The 23,671-nt window shown below is 32.6% G+C and overlaps 1 protein-coding gene across 1 annotated transcript; it reads left to right on the top strand.

The window, feature by feature from the left end:
* The first annotated feature begins 392 nt into the window (after positions 1-392).
* LOC123653991 lies at positions 393-23,392 on the top strand. Its single transcript, XM_045589954.1, has 4 exons — positions 393-523; positions 643-721; positions 6,205-6,387; positions 22,797-23,392. The coding sequence occupies exons 1-4, from the start codon at positions 504-506 to the stop codon at positions 23,202-23,204; spliced, it is 690 nt and encodes a 229-aa protein (XP_045445910.1). The 5' UTR covers positions 393-503; the 3' UTR covers positions 23,205-23,392.
* The last annotated feature ends 279 nt before the right edge of the window (positions 23,393-23,671 follow it).

Raw genomic sequence — 23,671 nt, 5'->3', positions numbered from 1 at the left:
ATGTGTTTGTGGAAACGAATCGAATACGGCTTTTACACTTAAAACATAACAGCCGCCAGAACGAGGAAACCGCCGACCATCACTCACCGTCCACGGCTGCGAACTCGCAATTTTCAATTGTGGTTTCATATGTCGTAAATTCTGAATTTTAGCAAAAATTGTTTACAGACCGTGGGTTGTTTAACATTGTGCAGTCAATAAAAAACTGCTCTGGTAAGTTTCAAGTGTCGATATTTACGGTCTAAATTAACGGTATTAATCGAACCATTGTTTCGAGAAGAAAATCGGGAATCGTCTTCAAATATCGTTCGGTGTCTGAGTGATACGGTGTTCAGTGATTTTTACACGTTTTTTAACGGCCGAAGTAAATACGGCGTAAGATAATTATGCATTGATGGTAGTGCTTACAGTGTGCCGGCGCCCCCTACAGTGACTACGCGCATACGCAGACAGCGTTGCGTGAGGTTTTATTTTATTAGTGCTTGTGATAAACTATCGTGTTTATGAGTGACTTTAGGGACAGGTGTGTTTATATTCGACTGAGTGAAATATAATTATCTTGTACTTATTCATTTGTACAAGATAATACTATTTTTATTGTATACGCTATTGAACGTTATTTTAAAAGTCATTAATTTCCAGCACAATGAATTTGAAACTGAACAACGAGGTAAGAAGCTCTGTCAACTTGCTTCATAAAGCGCCTTCTACTACTGTAAAGGTAATTCTAATCCCTGTATATTCTTCTGATAACATATTAACAGTATTCGCTATCGCAATTTTTTGTTTTGGTAAATCAAGAGCTTAATCGTTTCAAGAAAAAAATATGGTTCTTGTTAAGTTTTTATTAAATTAATTGCAAAATTACCGTTATTAAATTAATTTGATTGAATTTAAAATGTTTAAAAAAATAATAACAGTACCGATATGTGATCGTTTAAAAATTTATTTCGACAAATATCTTGTTGCATAAGAGTTCTTTATAAGGATTCCGTAAAAAAAAAGGTAAATATTTATATGTTAAAACTAAGGCATGTAAATCGTTATTAATGCGCCCATTAACAGATTCCTATTTTAATTAAAATTCTGTTTGATCAACTAAAAATGAATGCTTTTTTTGCATGTATGCTTTTTATCTTACCATTACATCTTACTATGCTGTTCTTTTTATGAAAATTGCATCAGTTATTTGGAACGGTCACGAAAAAATATTTCACACGGGTTTATTTAAATACGCTCATACCGATGGATTTTAAAAGAATACCAATATTTTAAGTAGTTATTTCTGAGAAACTTTTGTAATTCCTATTAAAACGACATAAATGTCGTTGTTTAAAGCTATTAACTTTGTGACGGAAAAATCCTTAAATCGAATCACAGTTTTGTCATAACAATAAATTTCAAGCGTTGATGGTAATTGTTTGTAGCGACATCTATCTACGAGCTTAAAAAAACTGACGTATCCTACATCGCGATAATATAAAAAGTTATCCGAGCAATTGAACATATATACAAGAACCCGACAACAATCGTCGCTGGGTTAGCCCTCCAGACAAACTACCCGTCTGGTTGGAGGATCCTCCCTTTTAATGGTGGATGAGGAACTTTACACCTTGTTCCTCGCTCCCACCAAACTGGTGACTCCGACGTGGTTATCCTCACTCTCCCAAACTGGTGACCCCGAACATGAACGTCAGCGCAGCCTTTGCAAAGCTACGTCATCGTGACGTCATCATCACTTCCTCAAGCTTTCGAGCAGCGAGTCACACAGCCAGCCAGCATCCACGGTTACTACAGGTATCCTGACCACCAGCATGCAGTAAAAATTATAATGTAGCTTACAATGACTTACTGACAAAAAGCGCATAAATATAAAATGGGTGCAACACTTCCAAAAAAAAATGAAATTTCTTATGACCGTTCTTAGTATAGTATGGGACCGCTGCGCTGTTAGCGAGCGAAGGGTACTAGGAATCACCAGGTTACAGGAGGTTGCCACTGCACCTGGCTACATTTAATGGACGTATTGTACAGTTGGACCATCACCTCAACGAACTTAAATTAAAGCTAAGTCACATTAAGTGAAGCATACTGGGATTATCTAAAGGTCGAAGAAAGCGTGAGGTTAAGGTTGAAGTTGATCCTGGACTTGGGTCAGTTGTTCTACTTTTGATGGGCTTTTCCAAGGTGGCATTGGATTTCTGGTCACATAACTCTCCCTAGCAACGTTGTGGAAGTTTGCAGTGTGTCGACCTGGGTAGCGTATCTTGTATCTAAAATCACTGACAGGTACTCCCTGAAAGTGATACAGGTATATGCGCCCACCTCGGCACACTCTGACAATGAAGTCGAACCTTGTAATAGTCTGAGGATATAGCAAAAGCCTTACATGGCACTACTTCGGCTTCTACAACGTTTTTATGGTAGACTTCAACGCTAAAGTATGAGTACAAGACCGCGACAAATCAAAAAATCGGACCACACGGAGAGCACCGGAATCGTAGAAGTCAGTTGCTTGTAAACTTCCCCGAGTCCAAGTTCCTTTTTCGAGCAAAAGCCCCAAAGGTGGTGAATACGGCAGAGCCCTGATATTGCGATGAGGTAGAGATAGATTTCATCATAGCGGGCAAAAGGCATATATTCAGAGATGTCTCAGTGGTTAATAGGTTTAACACCAGTAGCGACCACTGGATATTACGGAATGCTCTGAATATATACCCTCGTAGAGAGCGGGCTTGCTTGATGAAATGTATTTTCCTACCTGCGCGGCCTAAATACTATGTGGCTCCGAGTAGTTTCAACTGGAACTTGAATTTGGGTTCGAATCGTTGGAAGCCACTAGCGACGTAGACGAGATGACCGACAACATGGTGACGATGGTGTGTACACTGTATCCCAGACTTTTTTTACCGACGAAGTCAACCAAGCAGTCTAAAATTACTCCCGAAGCCGAACCGGATTAGATGCGCGTAGGTGCGATATACCCGTTGTTCAAGTTATTTTGTAAGAACAGAAGGCTCTTTACAAGAGGATACAGAAACTTTTACGCAAAGACCTCCACTAGGGGGTCAAAAGTTTTTCCAAAAACCATTGGGGAGAAGCTTCTTCTTGCGAAGCTCAAATCAGCGGATTGTTGAATAGTTTGCTCTCGCCAGCTGTACTCAATCGCCTTTTATACCACGAAAAAATTATGTAAGGACTTTATGTGTTGATAGGAAAAGTTTTAAAGGAAAAGTTTATTTTATTCTTTTTAGCGCATTTAAAATAAAAGATTGTTTTTTTTTTTAAATATATTTACTTTCATTTATTTAAATGCACGTATAGTTTCACCAGTAGTTTGTAATAGATGTATAGTATTACTTCTTAGCATCTATATTGGCAATTGAAGATAAAACAGTTTAGACATTATACATTTTTAAATCCCAAAATTAAACTACTCACAAATATCTTCTATTTATTTACAAAACATAGTTGTAAGTACAAAATATATTGTTTATTGTATTTCAATCCAAATGAATTCGTTCTTTATATTTTTATGTAGAAAACATTTTTATACATTAATCATTCAACATCTAATTACGTACTAAACTGTACACTGTAATTACGTAATTAACCAATCTATTTTTTGTTAAATAAATAGGCTATTAAAGTGAAATTGATATAACATTTCGAAGAAGAAGTGCGATAAAGAGAATAAAGATTTTTCGTTAATTTCTGTACGCTTTTCTTTAATTAGTAAGCGAAGAATTTCTTAGAATGATAGAGTACATGTTATAGAACATTTTTGTTCTATAATATATTTTTTGAGGGCAAGTCATATCGTAGGTAATACATTAAATTACTTATGGGTCTGATTGAAGTCAATTTACTCGACATAATGAAAAAAAGAGTCCTAATAACATCCGACAGCTCTATCTCTATTTAGAAAGTCTTATTCAAAGGACTCTTTGTATAAAAGAAACCGTTTAAGGCTTTGTGCAAGATGATATGTAACATTAAAAAATATTAAAAAAAAAAAACAATTTATAGCACAATTAAATACTACAATGCTCTTCCAAAACATCTTATTCAATTTTTTTATTTCGATTTACATTAAAAATTAAAAACAATAGGTTAGATCTCGCTGAAATTGATATGTTACAATGTGACATGTACTAGCTTTCGAATATATACATAATCCTCAAATACTGTATTCATAGTAAAATTTTATAATACACATAAATAATACAGCCGAATAAAAAACCTACACCTTTTTTTTCGATGACGGTAAAAATTTCTGTAATAATTGTGTTTACTAGCAAACGAAAAAAACCGACTTCAATTACATTGACAAGTAATACAACGTAAGTAGACGAAAAAAATAACAAACGCACTAGTTGTCACTATGGTTTTTGAGGGTTTCCTTCGATATCTCTGGGATTCCATCATCAAATCCTGGTTTCCTTAGTAATATATATATGTCGAATTGAATAACCTCCTCCTTTTTTGAAGGCTGCTAAAAATAAAAAATGGTAAAGCTTTAGATTAGGTAAAACCGAATTTCGGGACCGTGGGGGGAAGGGGGGGGGGAGAGGGTGGGGAACGCTACCCCTGGTACCACTGTCACACCTCAGAACCCCATGGTTATGGAGATATCCATGGTTAAAGTTTTGAGGTTAGAAGAAGAATTTCGAAAGTTAGAGGAACGCTTGGCTCCGGCGCTGCGGGAAGTGCAGCCCTTCCGCCCTTGACAGTGTTACCTTGTATGGATTCCCCTACACCCTCCACCCTCCACACACAAAAACCCCATAATTCGGTTTTTCTAATTCGGTTTTACCTAGTCTTGATCTTAGCCATAAAAAATGATTCACGCAAATAAATAAAATATAAAGTAAAATTAAATAGTACCATGTACATACTAGTACAAGTATATCAATTAACAAAGCAGAAATTTTTTTGTTAATATTTGAATATAAAACACACAAAGCCATCGAATCGTAAGATGTCTGAATAATGATTCAGCATGTTTCACCACACGTAATTCAGTCAGCAACGTTGATTGCTTGTTGTCACGGTTGAGATTCGGGATCCTGACAAGTTCCTAGGGAACGGTATTAATTCAACCATACATATATCATGTACCCATATTCAAACAGGTTTAAGTAGTAAGTAGCTGAACTGAATTGTGTAATGTGAACATATGCCATTCTTACATGAAACTTATTGAAAGATCCTATACCGGCGTTGCTTTTGTGGTGAGCTGCACTCGTATGAAAATCATTAACACAAAGCACGTAACGTACTGTTACCTTTAAACTTGTATTGGAACTATTTGGATAGATAAGCTCGTACAATTCTGTAACTTAACAACAATGTTTGAGACGATATCGCTAAACTACCCTCAATAAAAACGAAATGCGCTTCGCTGTATAATGTTGCTATGCTTTGTGATACTTTGTATAAACAAATAAAACACAAACTTCAAAATAAACCGTCGTATTTCCTCTAAAACTTATTGTGAGAATATTAATCTAAATGTTTGTTGCTGCATTTGTTACTTATTTATTATTTCGGTTTGATTTCTAAGGGACGTATAAGTAGTTTCGCCCATCGTAGAGTTCAACGCAGACACCATTGTAAACAAGGTACTAAATTTTACGCATAGTTCCTACTTTTCTGTACATAAGTTACTAATATTAAACTTTATTTTTAGTACATTCATAATGTAAGACTTATTTAATTTTGAAATGTATCATTTTCTATTAAATATTACTCAGTTAATTTCGAAGTCACACCAAATTTCAGGAGTTCGTGATTACGGTCATTATTGCTTTGTTAAAATGTTGAACGATAAAAGTAAGGCGTGATAGCCATTTTAACTGATGTAAAATTTAATAGGAATGAAAATCGCAAAACTTTTAACTGTTGGTTCGCCCATTAGAGATGGTACGCCTGTTCAGATAATTTCCCACTTAAGAATATAAAGTTGAGAAATCTTTTAGTAATAAGCACAGCGAAATATTTCTGGCATGAAAACATATTATATACAATTACGTGATTTTAACAGATAAGTGCCAATATTTAATGGATTATAAATATTTTATTGTATGTGTGTTTGTGTTTGTAACAGTAAAATATCGCTTACTTTTTTGTATTATGAAATTAAGCTTATTATATTAAAAATTTCGTTAAACTAATAAATGGTATTTAATTTCTTACTTTCAGGAAGAGAGACGTCGCACAGGACGATATATTGCGATTCTAGTGGGTATAAGTTTGTTCCTTCTGGCGTTGTACCATGCATGGGTTAGACGGATACCAGTAGTCGCCAGTCTAGTGGTGCCCTCTCTAATAATGTTCGTGTATGTCGGCTGGGTTTTATATACGGCATCGAGGGATAAAAAGCGGGTAAATATTTGATATTTATTTAACAAACCCCCATTCCTATGTGGTATAACAAAGTATATGATTAATAAAGTAAGGATTTGACAAAAATTTTATTTATATAGTTTAGGTTTAGCAGCAAAAAAGGTGTTTAAAATAACTAATGAATTGCATTTTTATCTAATTTTGCTGGTTATTTACTCAGTGACTGATTTTTCTATCAGACTAAAATGTACTTTAAGAAAAATGACATTTAAAATACTTGACACTAATTATTAAAATTAAGCTTGACTTGTAGCGTAAGGCAATGTTCTTGTGAAGACTTGAGAATTTCAGGAAATAGACTAGACAAATTGCGATCTAAAGTGTTGTTTCGTTATAACTAAGCGCACATTCACAAAAGAGAAGTTGTAACGTCTTAATTACACGTAAATAGTCTGACTCTTAAGCTCTTTTTGTATAAATGTAATTTCATAAATATCTAATACATACCTCCATCAGTGTAAAGTCTTTATAAAGACGTCAAACGCCAAAATAACCGTAGCTTTAAACAAAGCAAGTTTACAATGGATAAACAATTTGTATAAACGGGAACATGTTATACCATTAAACATTTTATAAATCAAGAAAACATCATAATTGATTGATTGGTTGGTTTAATGGCTTTCAGTTGTGCCAGAGAAGCACAGAGAGGAAAACATCATATGATAATTATTTTGTATTAATTTTTCACATGTCAGATTCAGTGCAGAGTTTAAAGGTAAAAGTAAAAAACTAATCATAAACGATCGAACCGTTTTTCATCTTAGTTTATAACGAGTTGTAGTCGTAGTGACGTAAAAAGAGTCAAAATTTTAGGAATATTAACATATACCTAAAATCTTGGATAAAAAATGTAGATAATTTTAATAGGACCTTGGCATAATATCCCGTCTTTTAAATCCGAAGTTATAGATTTAAATTAAGAACATACCTATTATTTAATTCAGAAATAAATCAAATTTCGTTTAAAATAAAAAAGTTTTTTTAAAAGCTTTTGTACTACGGTACATATTACGTTTTTATTTTTTATTTATTTCGTTATTTGTGTATTTACTTTAGTTGCGAGAAAGCTAACGGTGTCACTAAAGCGAAAGCTTTTCAAGAAGATCAAAATTGTTTTAATAGTATTGAGTAGATATTCTAACAACCGCTCTGGTGCAGTAGTGCTAGTATTCGCATAAAACACTGATGGTTTGTGGGTTTGATTCCCGCTCGGGATTGATAATTTATTTGTACAAATATTTATTTTCGGTTTGGATTTCTGTCCTGGTGGGTTCGTGGGACCGTGCTTCGTAGATCATGTTAAGCCGTCAGTCCCGGATGTTATCATTAATACCAGATAGCGATCGCTACTCATAGTATGTATATATTCGCCAACCCGCGATGGAGCAGCGTGGTGGATTAAGCTCCAATCCTTCTCTTGCACGGAGAAAGCGTATGCTCAGCAGTATTACAGGCTAAACACGTGGGTATTCTAACAATATAGAGAAATAAAATAAGCGCTACTATCACTCAAAATTATATTGATTTCAATGACAAGCTGGAATCCTGTGGCCACAACACAACCACGAACGTCCAGATCATAACAAATATTTAGTATTTAGTTAGGTATTCTCATCTACTTGATTGAACAACCTTGATCCTTGTCTAATACAGCGTTGATTCAAGATAGTATAATGGCATTAAACCAGCGGAGCAATTGATGAAAAATTCCGCTGTCATAAAAAGAAAATAAAAATGAGCGAAACGATTCCAATAATACATTTGAATTGTGTTACAATTAATGATGAAATGTATCCTGTGGAATTTCTCTTCTATTTAATTTCCAATCGTTCTCTTATTTCAACGGAAATCGTTATTGCTTCGCTTGGCAAAGCGTTTTTTGTAAATTTAATATAAATACATTTAAATTTTTCATAATATTAGAAGAAAACAAAATGAATTATTTTATTTTAACATTTTTATTTTTACTTTATTTTATATATATATATATATATATATATATATATATATATATATATATATATATATATATATATATATATATATATATATATATATATATATATATATATATTTAATAAAACGCATCATATTCGAAAATAAAAATAGCCTATAGAAGATACAACAAGATGGTAAGCTATTTTTACCGATTTGGACTATTTCTAAACAAAAAGATAATAGGTATCGAGAAAACGTTAATGTTGGCAGAATGTTTGATAAAAAATGTTCATCTGTATATCGTACGCGCTGATTCATAGGCAGACTTCTCTCTATTCCGTAAACACCGAAACCGCTAGGATCGATTGATGCGATTTTGACGCTTGGTTTACCTAGAATGAATTAAAATGTGTTATTTCAATGTCATGATCTGTTGCTGTAAATTACACAATGATTATGAGCTTTACTCGAGAAATAAATTTGGTGAATGATAAACAATTAATGTCCGCCTTATTTTATTTTTTTATAATTTGTACTTATTTTCTTAAGTTTCGATCGTCTACAACGACCCATTTAGTTAACTTACGTGCAATTTTAGTCATTGAGGTCATTAAATATCTCATTTTTCATGTAAAAAACCAAAAAAATAACCATAAGAGTCAAAAAAATTCAAAATATTCAATTCAATAGCCGAAAAATTGGGCATTACCATAAAAAAATTAAAACTCGAATATCTCGAAAACGGTTAAGTTTAGGATGGGGGATTCCATAGTGAAATCATTCAGAAATGGTGTGTACTACACGCCCTTAACGGATCTAGGTCGACTTTTCCTGTAACCCTATATATATAGTTATACAAGAATTGCTCGTTTAATATTCAATAAAAACAAGATCAAATAAATATGAAAATTTGTAAACTAGTATTTGTAGTAGTAGGTATTTAGTTCAAATATCATATTTTAAGAGGAAAAGATACCGGCTCTTGCTCTATACAAACATAGTGACTGTTTCCTCCCTGGATAATGACACTAGCTCAAATATTTTTGTAAATTAAAACCTTTAACTGCCACGACCATGCCCTTATGTTTTGGTTTTTTTCATATTCTTATTATCATAGGGACTAATAGTCTTCAAAAACTAGAAAAATTGGCTAGTTTTTTTTGAAATTTTCAGACACTCTTTAAAAAAAGTACGCATATTTACAAAGAACCGAGAACAGAGAGAGAAGCATAGCTGAAGGCTTTTTAGTTACATAAAAAAACACAAAAAGAAATTGGCATGTTTTGGGCAGGTAATAGTCGACAACGAAATGCTGATTTGGTCAATAATTATTATCTACCTAAAAAAGCTGAACTTGTCCCTTTCTTGCCATGGGGCGCGGCGGCGGCATACAGCGAGACAGGCACGTTGTATTAAAATACCTATTTTTCAAAAGGCTCTCAGGTGCCTTTCCTCTTCATTGTAACCAAAGTGATGTCACAAAAATTCGGGCCCCTCTCTACCCCCCTATTAATGTGTTATGTAATTTATAAGCAGCCCCTTCGCACTGACGCTTGCTTGTTTGAACTTTATACATGTATGTAATATAATATAAGCTGTATACACAATATACATAAAACGCTGTATACACCAAGAGAGATGAACGACCGAACAGTCTCAGTTGTAACATTTTGAACTAATTGACAAGATCTCTATTATTCAGTCTTCCATTTGTCATTCAGTACCTACTTTGACATAAAATATCAATTTATTTCGTCTCGTTGCAGTTTAAATATATTTTCCGAAGCATAAAAATGAATACAAAAATAATTTTATTATATTCTGTTATCGATGTAAATCTAATTAAAAAGCATGTTCAAGTTAAAACATGAATACGAAACTTTCCGAGCAATGTATAATTTAATAGATACTTAAAATACTACAATTTTATTTCTTTTTGTCTGTCTGTCTGTTTGTTCCGGCTAATCTCTGAAACGGCTGGAGCGATTTTGATGGGACTTTCACTGGCAGATAGCCGATATAGTGAGGAGTAACTTAAGTTACTTTTATTCTAGAAAGTTATTTATTTTACAACTCTGGGAACTGAATAATAACAATTTTTGTTAAATTCCATGCTAGCGAAGTCGCGGGCTCAGCTAAAGTATTTATAAATTAGGAAATATTTTACAAATTGTGATAGCATTTAAATTTATAAATCTGACTATTATTAAAATATTGGATATTATTGTATCGATGCTACTCTTATTGTTTATTCGTTTAATACCGGCACAAAAGATAGTGACACCATCTTCGGAATATTTAATATAAATTTACGAATCTTCAATTTTTAGAATAGAAAGCTTATTCGGTGAGGAAAGGATGTTGTCATAATGTTTCATTATAAACCTACATATATCTTTATATACACTTAAATTACACAATGGAAAAATCAAATAGTTGAATTAATCGAGAGTGATCAACAGTAACGAGACTACTTTTGATTACTCTACATACTAACGACGCGTTGGCACAACGGTTACAACACTGGTTACAACAACAGCGCAACAGCCATAGCTATTGCGCTGGCGGTTGCTGTTTAGATTCCCGCACATGACAAAAAATTGTATTGGATGTTTACCGTGGTTTGAATGTTTGTGTAATCCTTGTGGGTAAGCCGTCGGTCCCGGTTGTTATCATGTACACCTGATAGCGATCGTTACTCATAGTAGGAAATATATACATCAACCCGCATTGGAGCGGCGTGGTGGATTAAGCTCTGATACTTCTCCTACATGGGGAAAGAAGCCTATGCCCAGTAGTAAGATATTACAGGCTGAAGCGAAGCTCTACATATAATTTTTTATTTATTTTAATCACGTGTAATTATAACAACCTTACAAATATTTGCTTTTAATGTCTGATGCTCGTCTGTAATATAAACGGCTATAAGTTGTTAAAATTAGCAGCAAGACGTTGTTAGTATAACCTTGAGTACGCATACTTCAGTGTAAACAATAAGGGCAAACAAACAAACTTGCTCCAAAATTGTTTGTGTTAAGAAAACGGCTTACTATTATAGTATGTTACTTATGAGAGCATCCGCCTTCGTGATACTAAATATAACTCTACATTCACAAAATATTATAAATAATTTAAAAATATACTTTGTACATTTTTCATTTTATTCCCTACATACATATTTTTTATATCCTTTAACAGTTACTTCTTATAGCATTTATTATAAAGATATTTTGTATATTTCTAAACTTTTCGTGATATATTTGTTATCATTATTTATAAAGCGTAATAACTCCGATTAAATTTCGAAATTACTTTTATACGATACTAGCTGACCCCGCAAACGTTGTTTTGCCATACATTTTATTAACCTTCTCAATCCCCCCTCCCCCCCTTTATAACTTAGGGGAATGAAAAATACATGCAAGCCGATTCTCAGACCTACCCGATATGCACACAAAATTTCATAATATTTTATTCCCCCCCCCCCCCCCCCCCCCCCCCATAACTTAGGAGTATGAAAAATAGATGTTGTTCGATTCTCAGACCTACCCGATGATGCACACAAAATTTTATATATAAGAAGAAGAAGAGAATTTTATATATAAGATTATCCGTGTGCAAATATATATAATCATTTAAAAATCATTTCTAACTCTTTTAAATTAATTTACCAGCTCTTAGAGCAAAAAAAAAATTTCGAAATAGCATTAGTAATTTATACATAAATTCAAATAATGTTTACGACTCATACACATTTAGCACTGTTTAAGCATTAACGATATATCTTTGTTAAGGTTATTAGTCATCTTCAAGTCACAAAATCATAATTTTTGTACCATTTGTTTCAGTGATAATTTACAGAGATTTTTTTTTACAAAATACAATACGAGTATGATTTATTTAATAGAGCTTTTACGTTATTTGTTGAAAAGTTAAAAACACTACTTCTAAAGTTCCATTTTGTGTCAGATTTAAAAGCTTTTGCGTATTTATATGTTTATTTTCATTTTATATTTTAAGTATTAACTGTAAACATTCAACATTATAAAGGTTGTAGTAGGTCTACAATCTTATCTATAATACTGAGGTGCTATGAACACTTTTATTTTTTTAGCTTGTGAATTTATAAATACAATTCACTTTTATATAATAAAACGCCTCATACTCATATCTTCAAGAAGTTCCTTTTCTTTTGAGATACCTTTTTCAAAACATTGAATATATAAATAGCATACAAGGAAAAAAGCTTTATATTTATTTTATTTATTTATTTATTTATTCTTAATGTACACCGAAATACAGACACATATAAAGAAAGATACAATACAAGATGTACAAAGGCGATTTTATCGCTAAAGCGATTTCTTCCAATATACCCATAGATATATAACTTAAAATATAGTGGCAAGTCACTTTCTCAATCCTCTGTATTATTTAAGCTAAGTATAAAAAATAAGAAGAAGAAAACTTGTAACCCATTTGTATACTGAGTCTATAGAAATTAAGGTTCCCCGAATCGGTCTTTTTGGTACTTGGTCTTAACGGAACCAGGATTTCCTGGTTCCTTCGGCACTTTCGGTTCTTTTTAGTTGTTGCTATATAAAATAAATATTATTGTTATATAAACGACGAGTCGATCTCGGTACGAATTTGCACAAAACAAAACTTATATTTAACAGAGAATTCATATCGAGACCGCTATCGGTCGATGGTACCCTTCTCGAAGTTGTTAAGGATTATGTCTACCTACGCTATACTATTAAGCTAGGCAGACAAAACTTGGAGAAGAAAGCTGACAGAAGGATTCAGTTGGGCTGGGCGATGTTTGACAGACTCTTTACTCCACTTTGAAGACTACGCAATGCTTGAAGACAAAACTTATCGAGCCATGCGTCCTGCCTGTTTCAACATGCGGTGCCTAACGAGTCGTCCACCGTCATGTTGTTACAATCACAGCCTTCTCTTCATGACGCATTATTAATCTCATCTCTTTGATACCCAATTTCATCTTTAATTCGCTTTTGTATGAATTTCGTAGCTAAAATAAAATTCCCGAAAGTACGGTAAGAACCGAGGCTGAAATTTGTTTTCGCGCTCCTTTTTGACTAACTAAAGAACCAATACCGAAATAACCGGGATTTCTCAATTCTTAACCCTGATAGAAATGTAATGAATTCAATGCTCCTAACTTTAGTTATGTTTTATTCTTTGTATTAGGTTTATTTTTTTAGTATTTTAGATTATTTACGTATAATGGCAGACGTATATTAATAACACAAGTAGCGACTTGAATCCGTGACGGTGAAACGTGTTACGTCGTAACAAGAACGGATATTAGGTATAAGCCTTACACCTTTAATTAAAATTATAGAAGCGTAAAATTTGTAGGCGTTGGATTGAACGAAATCTTCTTTGCGAATTAAGTTTCACTCGATCCTATTTTGTATTTTACATGGATTTTAAGCAAATCATATTTGTCAAATGGATACATTTAGTCTGACGAATAAACCCGAAACTTATAAGTTCGATAAATATTTAAGTTTTGAGTTGTGGAGTTGATCGACGTGTACTTTACAATATGAGACGTGTACTTTATATTTTGTACCAACAGACATGGTTTAATTAGTTATGGCGACGAGTTGACCTGGCGTAATATTTCTATAACTAGTTTTTTTTATTTTTGTAATGATAGAATAACTTTAAAAAATGAGAGGCGAGAACTATAAAGTTCAATGACAGTTGTATAGACACAAAAAGATAAGCAAATGTCATGGAACGAACCATAATAAAAAGAGACTGATGAACAATATATGGCTGAAGACGAAAAACGGTGACATTCAACTGAATACCAACATTTTTTATTTGGAATTCAATTACAGAAAAAATTGTGTCGCATATAAAGATATAAATGAGGTTGTATAAGAGGGAACAACTTGGCAAACGACAATAATAATTATTTTCCAAATTTTAAAACACAGGGGACTAATAGGAAAAGTGAATATAACAGCAAAGATTTTATTTATTTTAACAATATATGACATTGGCAAACGCAGTGTGGGACGTCCTCCGGCCCGTTGGACCGACGATCTACGTAAGATTGTCGGTGTCGGCTGAATGAGGATTGCGGAAGACCGGGATGTCTGGTACGAACATGGGGAGGCCTATGTCCAGCAGTGGACTGCGATAGGCTGAAGTGAGTGAGTGAGTGATGACATTAGGAAAATAAAAAAGTTGCATCAGTTGCAACAGACAGCCTTATCGCTAATACAGCTATATTTATATAATATACACACATTTTAGTTACAATACTCAGACAAGTATTGTAACTAACATTATGAAAAGAGAATTTTATAAACAAGAATATATATATTTCGGAGGAGTATTATAACTAACATTGGGACACGAGAATTTTATATAAGATTTTTTAACTGATTCAAACACATAAAATAATATATAAATAATATATATAAGACGGACATTAACTGTTTATCATTCACCAAATACAAATAACGTAAAAGCTCTATTAAATAAATCATACTCGTATTGTATTTTGTAAAAAAAATCTCTGTAAATTATCACTGAAACAAATGGTACAAAAATTATGATTACGTGACTTGAAGATAACTAATAACCATAACAAAGATATATCGTTAATGCTTAAACAGTGCTAAATGTGTATGATTCGTAAACATTATTTGAATTTATGTATGAATTACTAATGCTATTTCGAATTTTTTTTTGCTCTAAGAGCTGGTAAATTAATTTAAAAGAGTTAGAAATGATTTTTAAATGATTATATATATTTGCACACGGATAATCTTATATATAAAATTCTCTTCTTCTTATATATAAAATTTTGTGTGCATATCGGGTAGGTCTGAGAATCGAACAACATCTATTTTTCATTCTCCTAAGTTATGGGAGGGGGGGGGGGGGGGTAAGAGGGTTAATAAAATATTATGAAATTTTGTGTGCATATCGGGTAGGTCTGAGAATTGGCTCACATGTATTTTTCATTCCCCTAAGTTATTAAGGGGGGGGGGGGATTAAGAATGTTAATAAAATATATGGCAAAACAACGTTTGCGGGGTCAGCTAGTATCGTATAAAAGTAATTTCGAAATTTAATCGGAGTTATTACGCTTTATAAATAATGATAACAAATATATCAAGAAAAGTTTAGAAATATACAAAATATCTTTATTATAAATGCTATAAGAAGTAACTGTTAAAGGATATAAAAAATATATATGTAGGGAATAAAATGAAAAATGTACAGAGTATATTTTTAAATTATTTATAATATTTTGTGAATGTAGAGTTAGTATCATGAAGGCGGATGCTCTCATAAGTAACATACTATAATAGTAAGCCGTTTTCTTAACACAAACAATTTCGGAGCAAGTTTGTTTGCCCTTATTGTTTACACTGAAGTATGCGTACTCAAGGTTATACTTACAACGTCTTGCCGCTAATTTTAACAACTTATAACCGTTTATATTACAAGACGAGCATCAGACATTAAAAGCAAATATTTGTAAGGTTGTTATAATTACACGTGATTAAAATAAATAAAAAATTATATGTAGAGCTTCGCTTCAGCCTGTAATATCTTACTACTGGGCATAGGCTTCTTTCCCCATGTAGGAGAAGTATCAGAGCTTAATCCACCACGCCGCTCCAATGCGGGTTGATGTATATATTTCCTACTATGAGTAACGATCGCTATCAGGTGTACATGATAACAACCGGGACCGACGGCTTACCCACAAGGATTACACAAACATTCAAACCACGGTAAACATCCAATACAATTTTTTGTCATGTGCGGGAATCTAAACAGCAACCGCCAGCGCAATAGCTATGGCTGTTGCGCTGTTGTTGTAACCAGTGTTGTAACCGTTGTGCCAACGCGTCGTTAGTATGTAGAGTAATCAAAAGTAGTCTCGTTACTGTTGATCACTCTCGATTAATTAAACTATTTGATTTTTCCATTGTGTAATTTAAGTGTATATAAAGATATATGTAGGTTTATAATGAAACATTATGACAACATCCTTTCCTCACCGAATAAGCTTTCTATTCTAAAAATTGAAGATTCGTAAATTTATATTAAATATTCGGAAGATGGTGTCACCATCTTTTGTGCCGGTATTAAACGAATAAACAATAAGAGTAGCATCGATACAATAATATCGAATATTTTAATAATAGTCAGATTTATAAATTTAAATGCTATCACAATTTGTAAAATATTTCCTAATTTATAAATACTCTAGCTGAGCCCGCGACTTCGCTAGCATGGAATTTAACAAAAATTGTTATTACTCAGTTCCCAGAGTTGTAAAATAAATAACTTTCTAGAATAAAAGTAACTTAAGTTACTCCTCACTATATCGGCTATCTGCCAGTGAAAGTCCCATTAAAATCGCTCCAGCCGTTTCAGAGATTAGCCGGAACAAACAGACAGACAGACAAAAATTATAAAAAACGTTATTTTGCTACATGAAGCGTGTATACATACATAGAAATTTAGTTACAAGCGGTTATTTTAATATTACAAAAATACATTCCAATTTTATTTATTTGTTTAGATGTATATATTACAAAATTTTACGCTCTACATACTAGAAATTATGTCCTAGATGTGACGCGAGTGCCATTAATACTTATTTGATGTGACGCTGTACTAAACGGTTGTAATAAAATATACGGTTATTAGCATATTCATTTATATTTTAATTTTTTTAATATATATAATTATGATTTATGTTATTTTAATTCATTAAATATTTAAAATTGCTAAATTTTTAACGTTATTAAAACATTTAAAAAATTTTCGAAAATTAAAAAATACAAAATAAAAAGAAATAAAATTGTAGTATTTTAAGTATCTATTAAATTATACATTGCTCGGAAAGTTTCGTATTCATGTTTTAACTTGAACATGCTTTTTAATTAGATTTACATCGATAACAGAATATAATAAAATTATTTTTGTATTCATTTTTATGCTTCGGAAAATATATTTAAACTGCAACGAGACGAAATAAATTGATATTTTATGCCAAAGTAGGTACTGAATGACAAATGGAAGACTGAATAATAGAGATCTTGTCAATTAGTTCAAAATGTTACAACTGAGACTGTTCGGTCGTTCATCTCTCTTGGTGTATACAGCGTTTTATGTATATTGTGTATACAGCTTATATTATATTACATTCATGTATAAAGTTCAAACAAGCAAGCGTCAGTGCGAAGGGGCTGCTTATAAATTACATCACACATTAATGGGGGGTAGAGAGGGGACCGAATTTTTGTGACATCACTTTGGTTACTATGAAGAGGAAAGGCACCCGAGAGACTTTTGAAAAATAGGCATTTTAATACAACGTTCCTGTCTCGCTGTATGCCGCCGCCGCGCCCCGTGGCAAGAAAGGGACAAATCCAGCTTTTTTAGGTAGATAATAATTATTGACCAAATCAGCATTTCGTTGTCGACTATTACCTGCCCAAAACATGCCAATTTCTTTTTGTGTTTTTTTATGTAACTAAAAAGCCTTCAGCTATGCTTCTCTCTCTGTTCTCGGTTTTTTGTAAATATGCGTACTTTTTTTAAAGAGTGTCTGAAAATTTCAAAAAAAACTAGCCAATTTTTCTAGTTTTTGAAGACTATTAGTCCCTATGATAATAAGAATATGAAAAAAACCAATACATAGGGGCAGGGTCATGGCAGTTAAAGGTTTTAAGTTACAAAAATATTTGAGCTAGTTTCATTATCCAGGGAGGAAACAGTCACTATGTTTGTATGGAGAGGGAGCCGGTATCCTTTCCTCTTAAAAGATGATATTTGAACTAAATAGGTACCTACTACTACAAATACTAGTTTACAAATTTTCATATTTATTTGATCTTGTTTTTATTGAATCTTATACTATTAAACGAGCAATTCTTGTATATATATATATATATATATATATATATATATATACTATACTATATATATATTATATATATATATATATATATATATATAGAATCTGAATCTCGGAAACGGCTCTAACGATTTTCATGAAATTTAGTATGCAGGGAATTTCAGGGGAGATAAATAAATCTAGCTAGGATTCATTTTTAGAAAATGTCGTTTTATCCCAGTTTTTAGACAACGAAAAAATATCGTTAGAATACAAAGGTAATTTTCGCAAATATTAGTAAAGTTGTAATAGCTCAGGTGGGAAATCGGATCGACTGAAAAGACCATGGTTCAAATCCTCGTTCGAAGGGCTACGATGACGAATATCGACAGTAAAAGTAATTTGTAAATGTAAAAACGCAAATAAACAATAGGAAACTAGGTATAGCAGACACAAACGTACACTTTCACAGAATACCAGACATCGCATTTTCTTTCATTTTACTTTCGTAACGTAAGGGAAGATTGATTATTATGATATTATATTCTATATTCTTTAACTGTCCCTGAATTTTTTTTTTAACTGAACATGCAAAGATTCGACTCGAGTGAAAATTATACACACATGATTAGACCACTGATCTTCAATAACAACTTTTCTATTATTAACAGAAAGATAAACATAAAATCGTTTCAGGAATGAATTAGTGCAAAACATCAATAATTCTGATCAAAGATACGAGAAACTTTGATGTTTATAATTTTTTAAAGAAGACGAGAAGTAAAGTCTTTGTTGTTAAGAAATAGATCGTTTGAAGAAATTCTTTAATTCGAAACACATTTCCTCTGGCTCGAGAAATGCAGTAAAGTGGTGTAAATCGTATCTAGTTTGATCGAGGATTACTTGGAAAAGTATTAAACTCTATTAAAAAGCAGAAGTTAATTCGGAAATCATTTGAATATATAACTGTATTTAATTTTGAGAAATTCTGGACTTTCCTATTTTTGGACTATTTATAATAATAATTAATGAATTAAAGAATACGAATTTCAAATTTATATAATAACAAATTCGTGTAGAACTTTACCTCGTTACAAAGAGAAAAAAAATCTGTTATATTCTTCTAATATAATATTTTCATCATATACGAGGTTAGGTTTATTAGTAGATTTGTTGATTGCGAATTGTTTATAAAATTTATTATTAACTACTTGATAACAATTGGTAGTATATTTAAATAATACATTAAACATAGACTTACAAAATATTAGAATATTACTAAAACAGTCGGTAAACTATACCATGAATCAAGAATGACAACACAACGACAATTAAAATTAAAGACTCGCAAAGAGGCTAGTCTATTAACATTATATAAATACTTACGTATAATGAAAAAGATTTACAGCAAAAGGTTTAATTCTGTAAATTGAAGATATTTTGAATCTATATTGCAAAAGAAATTGTAGGATATTCATCTTTGTCTATCAAATTTTATGTGCATGTGTATCTTGAATGTGCATTCAGTTTGAGCTACTAAATGCACTTAAATAAAAATTGTTATAAATTGTGTATACTATACTACTACGTTAAATATGCCTCCCTTAAGAAAGAAGAAAAAATAATGGATTTTTGATTAAAGTGCCTGCTTCAATTATCATACAATGTAAGATGCGGCACTAGAAAAACTATAACGTTTACGATTAAGAATCTTAAACACGTAACCACAGGTCTTTTACTTCCCAAAGTTAATTCCTGATTTTTTGTTACTAGCCTTATCTTTTGTTTTATGGGAGTTCATCACTACATGAATTTAAAACCTTAACAACATTAACGTTTTACAGTTACAGATTTACTAAATTGAATAAGCAAACAACTCAATAATAATTTACAATTAATATTAATTAAGTTATCGCTTCTGCGTTGACTAATGATGTTAGCAATATGGGTCGTATAATACAATAAAAATAACAATTGAATAATAATTACCTAAATTAAAGCTTTAAAGAATTAAATTTAACGCAGTTTTGTTATAACATCTTTATATTAACGCGATATTACAAAATTGGTTTCATACCGCTTAAAACCTTCAAATCTTTTATTGTTTCTTCAAGTTTTGTAATATATCCCAGTATATCGAAGACGTTAATATATCTATATTAGCTGACTCCGCAAACGTTGTTTTGCCATATATGTTATTAACCCCTTAATCTCCCTCTCCCTTTACCTTAGGGGTATGAAAAATAGATGTTGGCCGAATGCCTAAAAGAAAATTAAAAAAAATAATTAGGGGTGGACTACCCTTAACGTTTAGGGGGATAAAAAATAGATGTTGTTCGACTCTCAGACCTACCCAATATGCACACAAAATTTCATGAGAATCGTTCAAGCCGTTTTGGAGGAGTTTAACTACAAACACAGCGACACGAGAATTTTATATATTAGATGTATATACGTAGTTTCTGTTAGTTTCGATTCATGTTTAAAAGGTTTTGTTTAAAACAATCATTTCGTTTAAAAACAACACGTATCCATCAATCGTAAATTATCTTAAAATCTAAGAAGTCTCTTTCTATACAATGCTGTTCGATATATAAACAATGATATGCTCAAAAACTTATATGACTTATAAAATAATTTTATCAACGGTTTTTTTTATGTACTCTAATCATTATTATAAATTTTGCTACGCGAATTTTAATAAGTTTCATTGTGTATTAAATTTTCAACAATTTATGTAAAACGCCATAAAAACAACTTAATTTTGGATCGTTTATGCAGTTTATACGTTTGTTCATAAACAGAGACGGGAGAATTATGAGAATAGATTTTGCATAGCCGTTAGGACCGCTTGTTTTGCGACCACTGGTCTCTCTGAAGGGATTCGCTTCGCGCAGTTTTACGACGCCTTTGAGGTTGAAAATGTTCGAACATGTGGAAACGGTTCTATACGAATGTGTTTTAGCTTTACAACTGTCTGTTTTCAACTATTTATTCCTCGGTAAGCGATTAACTGCATCCGTTTATAATCCCTACCTTTGTTCTTGAAATAGATTCCCATTAAATTGTAGTAAGATGCTAAGTTATAGATCTATAAAACAATGTTAAATCAGAAACTAAATATTTTCTAGCTATATTTAAGAATGCTTGTGGAAAATTACAACTGCAGTTAAATATGTGTGTAGAATTAGGTGGTTGGAATATTCCTGAGACGCCGCGTTGGCGCAGCGACGCCGCGTTGGCGCAGCGGTCACAGCCATGGATTGTACCTGTTTCGCTGGCGGTTGCGGGTTCGATCCCCGCACATGACAAACATTTGAATTGGCCATACAGGTGTTTGCCGTGATCTGGGTGTTTGTGCAGTCCTTGTGGGTCTCCCCACCGTGCCTCGGAGAGCACGTTAAGCCGTCGGTCCCGGTTGTTATCATGTACACCTGATAGCGATCGTTACTCATAGTAGGGAATATATCCGCCAACCTGCATTGGAGCAGCGTGGTGGATTATGCTCTGATCCTTCTCCTACATGGGGAAAGAGGCCTATGCCCAGTAGTGGGATATTAGAGGCTGAAGCGAATATTCCTGAAATCCGCTTTATACAAGTATTATCGTTAGAAAACAGTTATTCATAAGAATTATTTTTGGCTCGTTTTTAATATTTTCTTCTATTTCGACTAAAAATACACTGTACATATTTTTTTAATTTCGAAATTTGAATGATTTGATTTTTTAAATTTGAATGTATCAAAATTCCATTAAAATATCTCTTTTATTTTTATAAATATTCAAAATATTTAGAAGATTTGCTTCATCTGGATGCATGAAATATCTATCAAGTTTTATTTTAGTGATTAGATTATATGTTAAATATTTTCCCTGGTGATGAAATTACTATAGAAACAATTCATCATCATCATTACAGCCTAAACAGTCCACTGCTGGACATAGGCCTCCACAAGTGTACGCCAAAAATAACGTGAACTCATGTGTTTTGCCCATAGTCACCACGCTGGGCAGGCGGGTTGGGGACCGCAGTACTGGCTTTGTCGCACCGAAGACGCTGCTGCCCGTCTTCGGCCTGTGTATTTCAAAGCCAGCAGTTGGATGGTTATCCCGCCATCGGTCGGCTTCCTTAGTTCCAAGGTGGTAGTGGAACTATGCTATCCCTTAGTCGCCTCTTACGACACCCACGGGAAGAGAGGGGGTGGCTAAATTCTTTAGTGCCGTAGCCACACAGCACTAATAGAAACAATTGTGTATATAAAATCATCATATATATAAAATCATCAGCATAGAAACAATTGTGTATATAAAATTTTTATACAACAGTTATTGAATTCGAAGGTCGATTTACGATCCATAATATCACGTGACAATTGTTCTTTTGTCGGCTAAACGGACTTAGTTAATTCAATTAAGGAAAAAAATTTGAATGATGTGTGTATTCATTAGTTTATCAGAAATGTCATGTGTGTATTATCAGAGTTAGGTGTAAAATATGTATAATTTTAATTAACTCTATTATTATGTTTCATTACAGTTATTAGCAGATGCAGAGGCGGCTCTAAATGCCGCTTTACCGACTAATGGTGAGGTCGACGGCCGCACATCAGAGTTGTCACACACTAACTTGGAAGTTTCTGTTATTACCAACAAAGATTCTTCTAAAGCCAACACACCAGAAGAAAGCCCCGATTGGTCGGAAATCTCTTCAGTGTTGCTCAAACAAGACCAAAAGCCTGAAGAAAAAAGTGTTTGTTTTGTTAAACCAATAATTTTAATTAATGATAAATTGCCAGAAGATTTGGATCAGAAATGGACGAATATTGTCGAAACGTTAACAAATAGTGAAAAGTTAAAAAGTTTTCAAACGCGTAGAAAGTTCAAACGAAAATTCTGTAGGAGGAAGCGACACGCTCATTTTAAAAGATCATATTCTATAGGTTGACAAAATTATTTATTAAAGAAGGTACCAATAGTTTTAATAATAATTACAATTGTTTTATTGATATGATATTCAAAAATGTTTAGAATTCCTAATGTGTGGGTAACACAAAAATAAAATCGTAGAAATTACAATTATGCGTTGAATGAACTTAAAACGTATTCTAGAACTACAATAAATTGTAGTATATTTACTCTCTTTGTCATGTATGTATTTGTAATTAATTATTTAAGCGAGTTATAAAGACATTTTAACGGTTCAGCATCTTTCTCCGGGTAGGAGAACGATCGGAATTTAATCCACCACGCTGCTCCACTGCGAGTCGGCGGATATATTGCCAACTATGAGTGACGATTTCTTTCAGGTTTATATGATAACAACCGGGACTGACAGCTTAACGTTCTCTCCGAGGCACGGTAGGTAGATCCGTAAAGACAGGCATCTAAACTAGAAAAAAATATTTGTACAAA

This window comes from Melitaea cinxia, chromosome 5, assembly GCF_905220565.1.
Source record: "Melitaea cinxia chromosome 5, ilMelCinx1.1, whole genome shotgun sequence".
Taxonomy (NCBI): Eukaryota; Metazoa; Arthropoda; class Insecta; order Lepidoptera; family Nymphalidae; genus Melitaea; species Melitaea cinxia.
This window is presented reverse-complemented; position numbering and strand designations above follow the sequence as displayed.

Coding starts and splice junctions, on each gene's coding strand:
- LOC123653991 (XM_045589954.1), top strand. CDS start 504: ATGAGTGACTTTAGGGACAG. Junction 524..642: donor ATGAGTGACTTTAGGGACAG/GTGTGTTTATAT, acceptor ATTAATTTCCAG/CACAATGAATTTGAAACTGA. Junction 722..6,204: donor CGCCTTCTACTACTGTAAAG/GTAATTCTAATC, acceptor TCTTACTTTCAG/GAAGAGAGACGTCGCACAGG.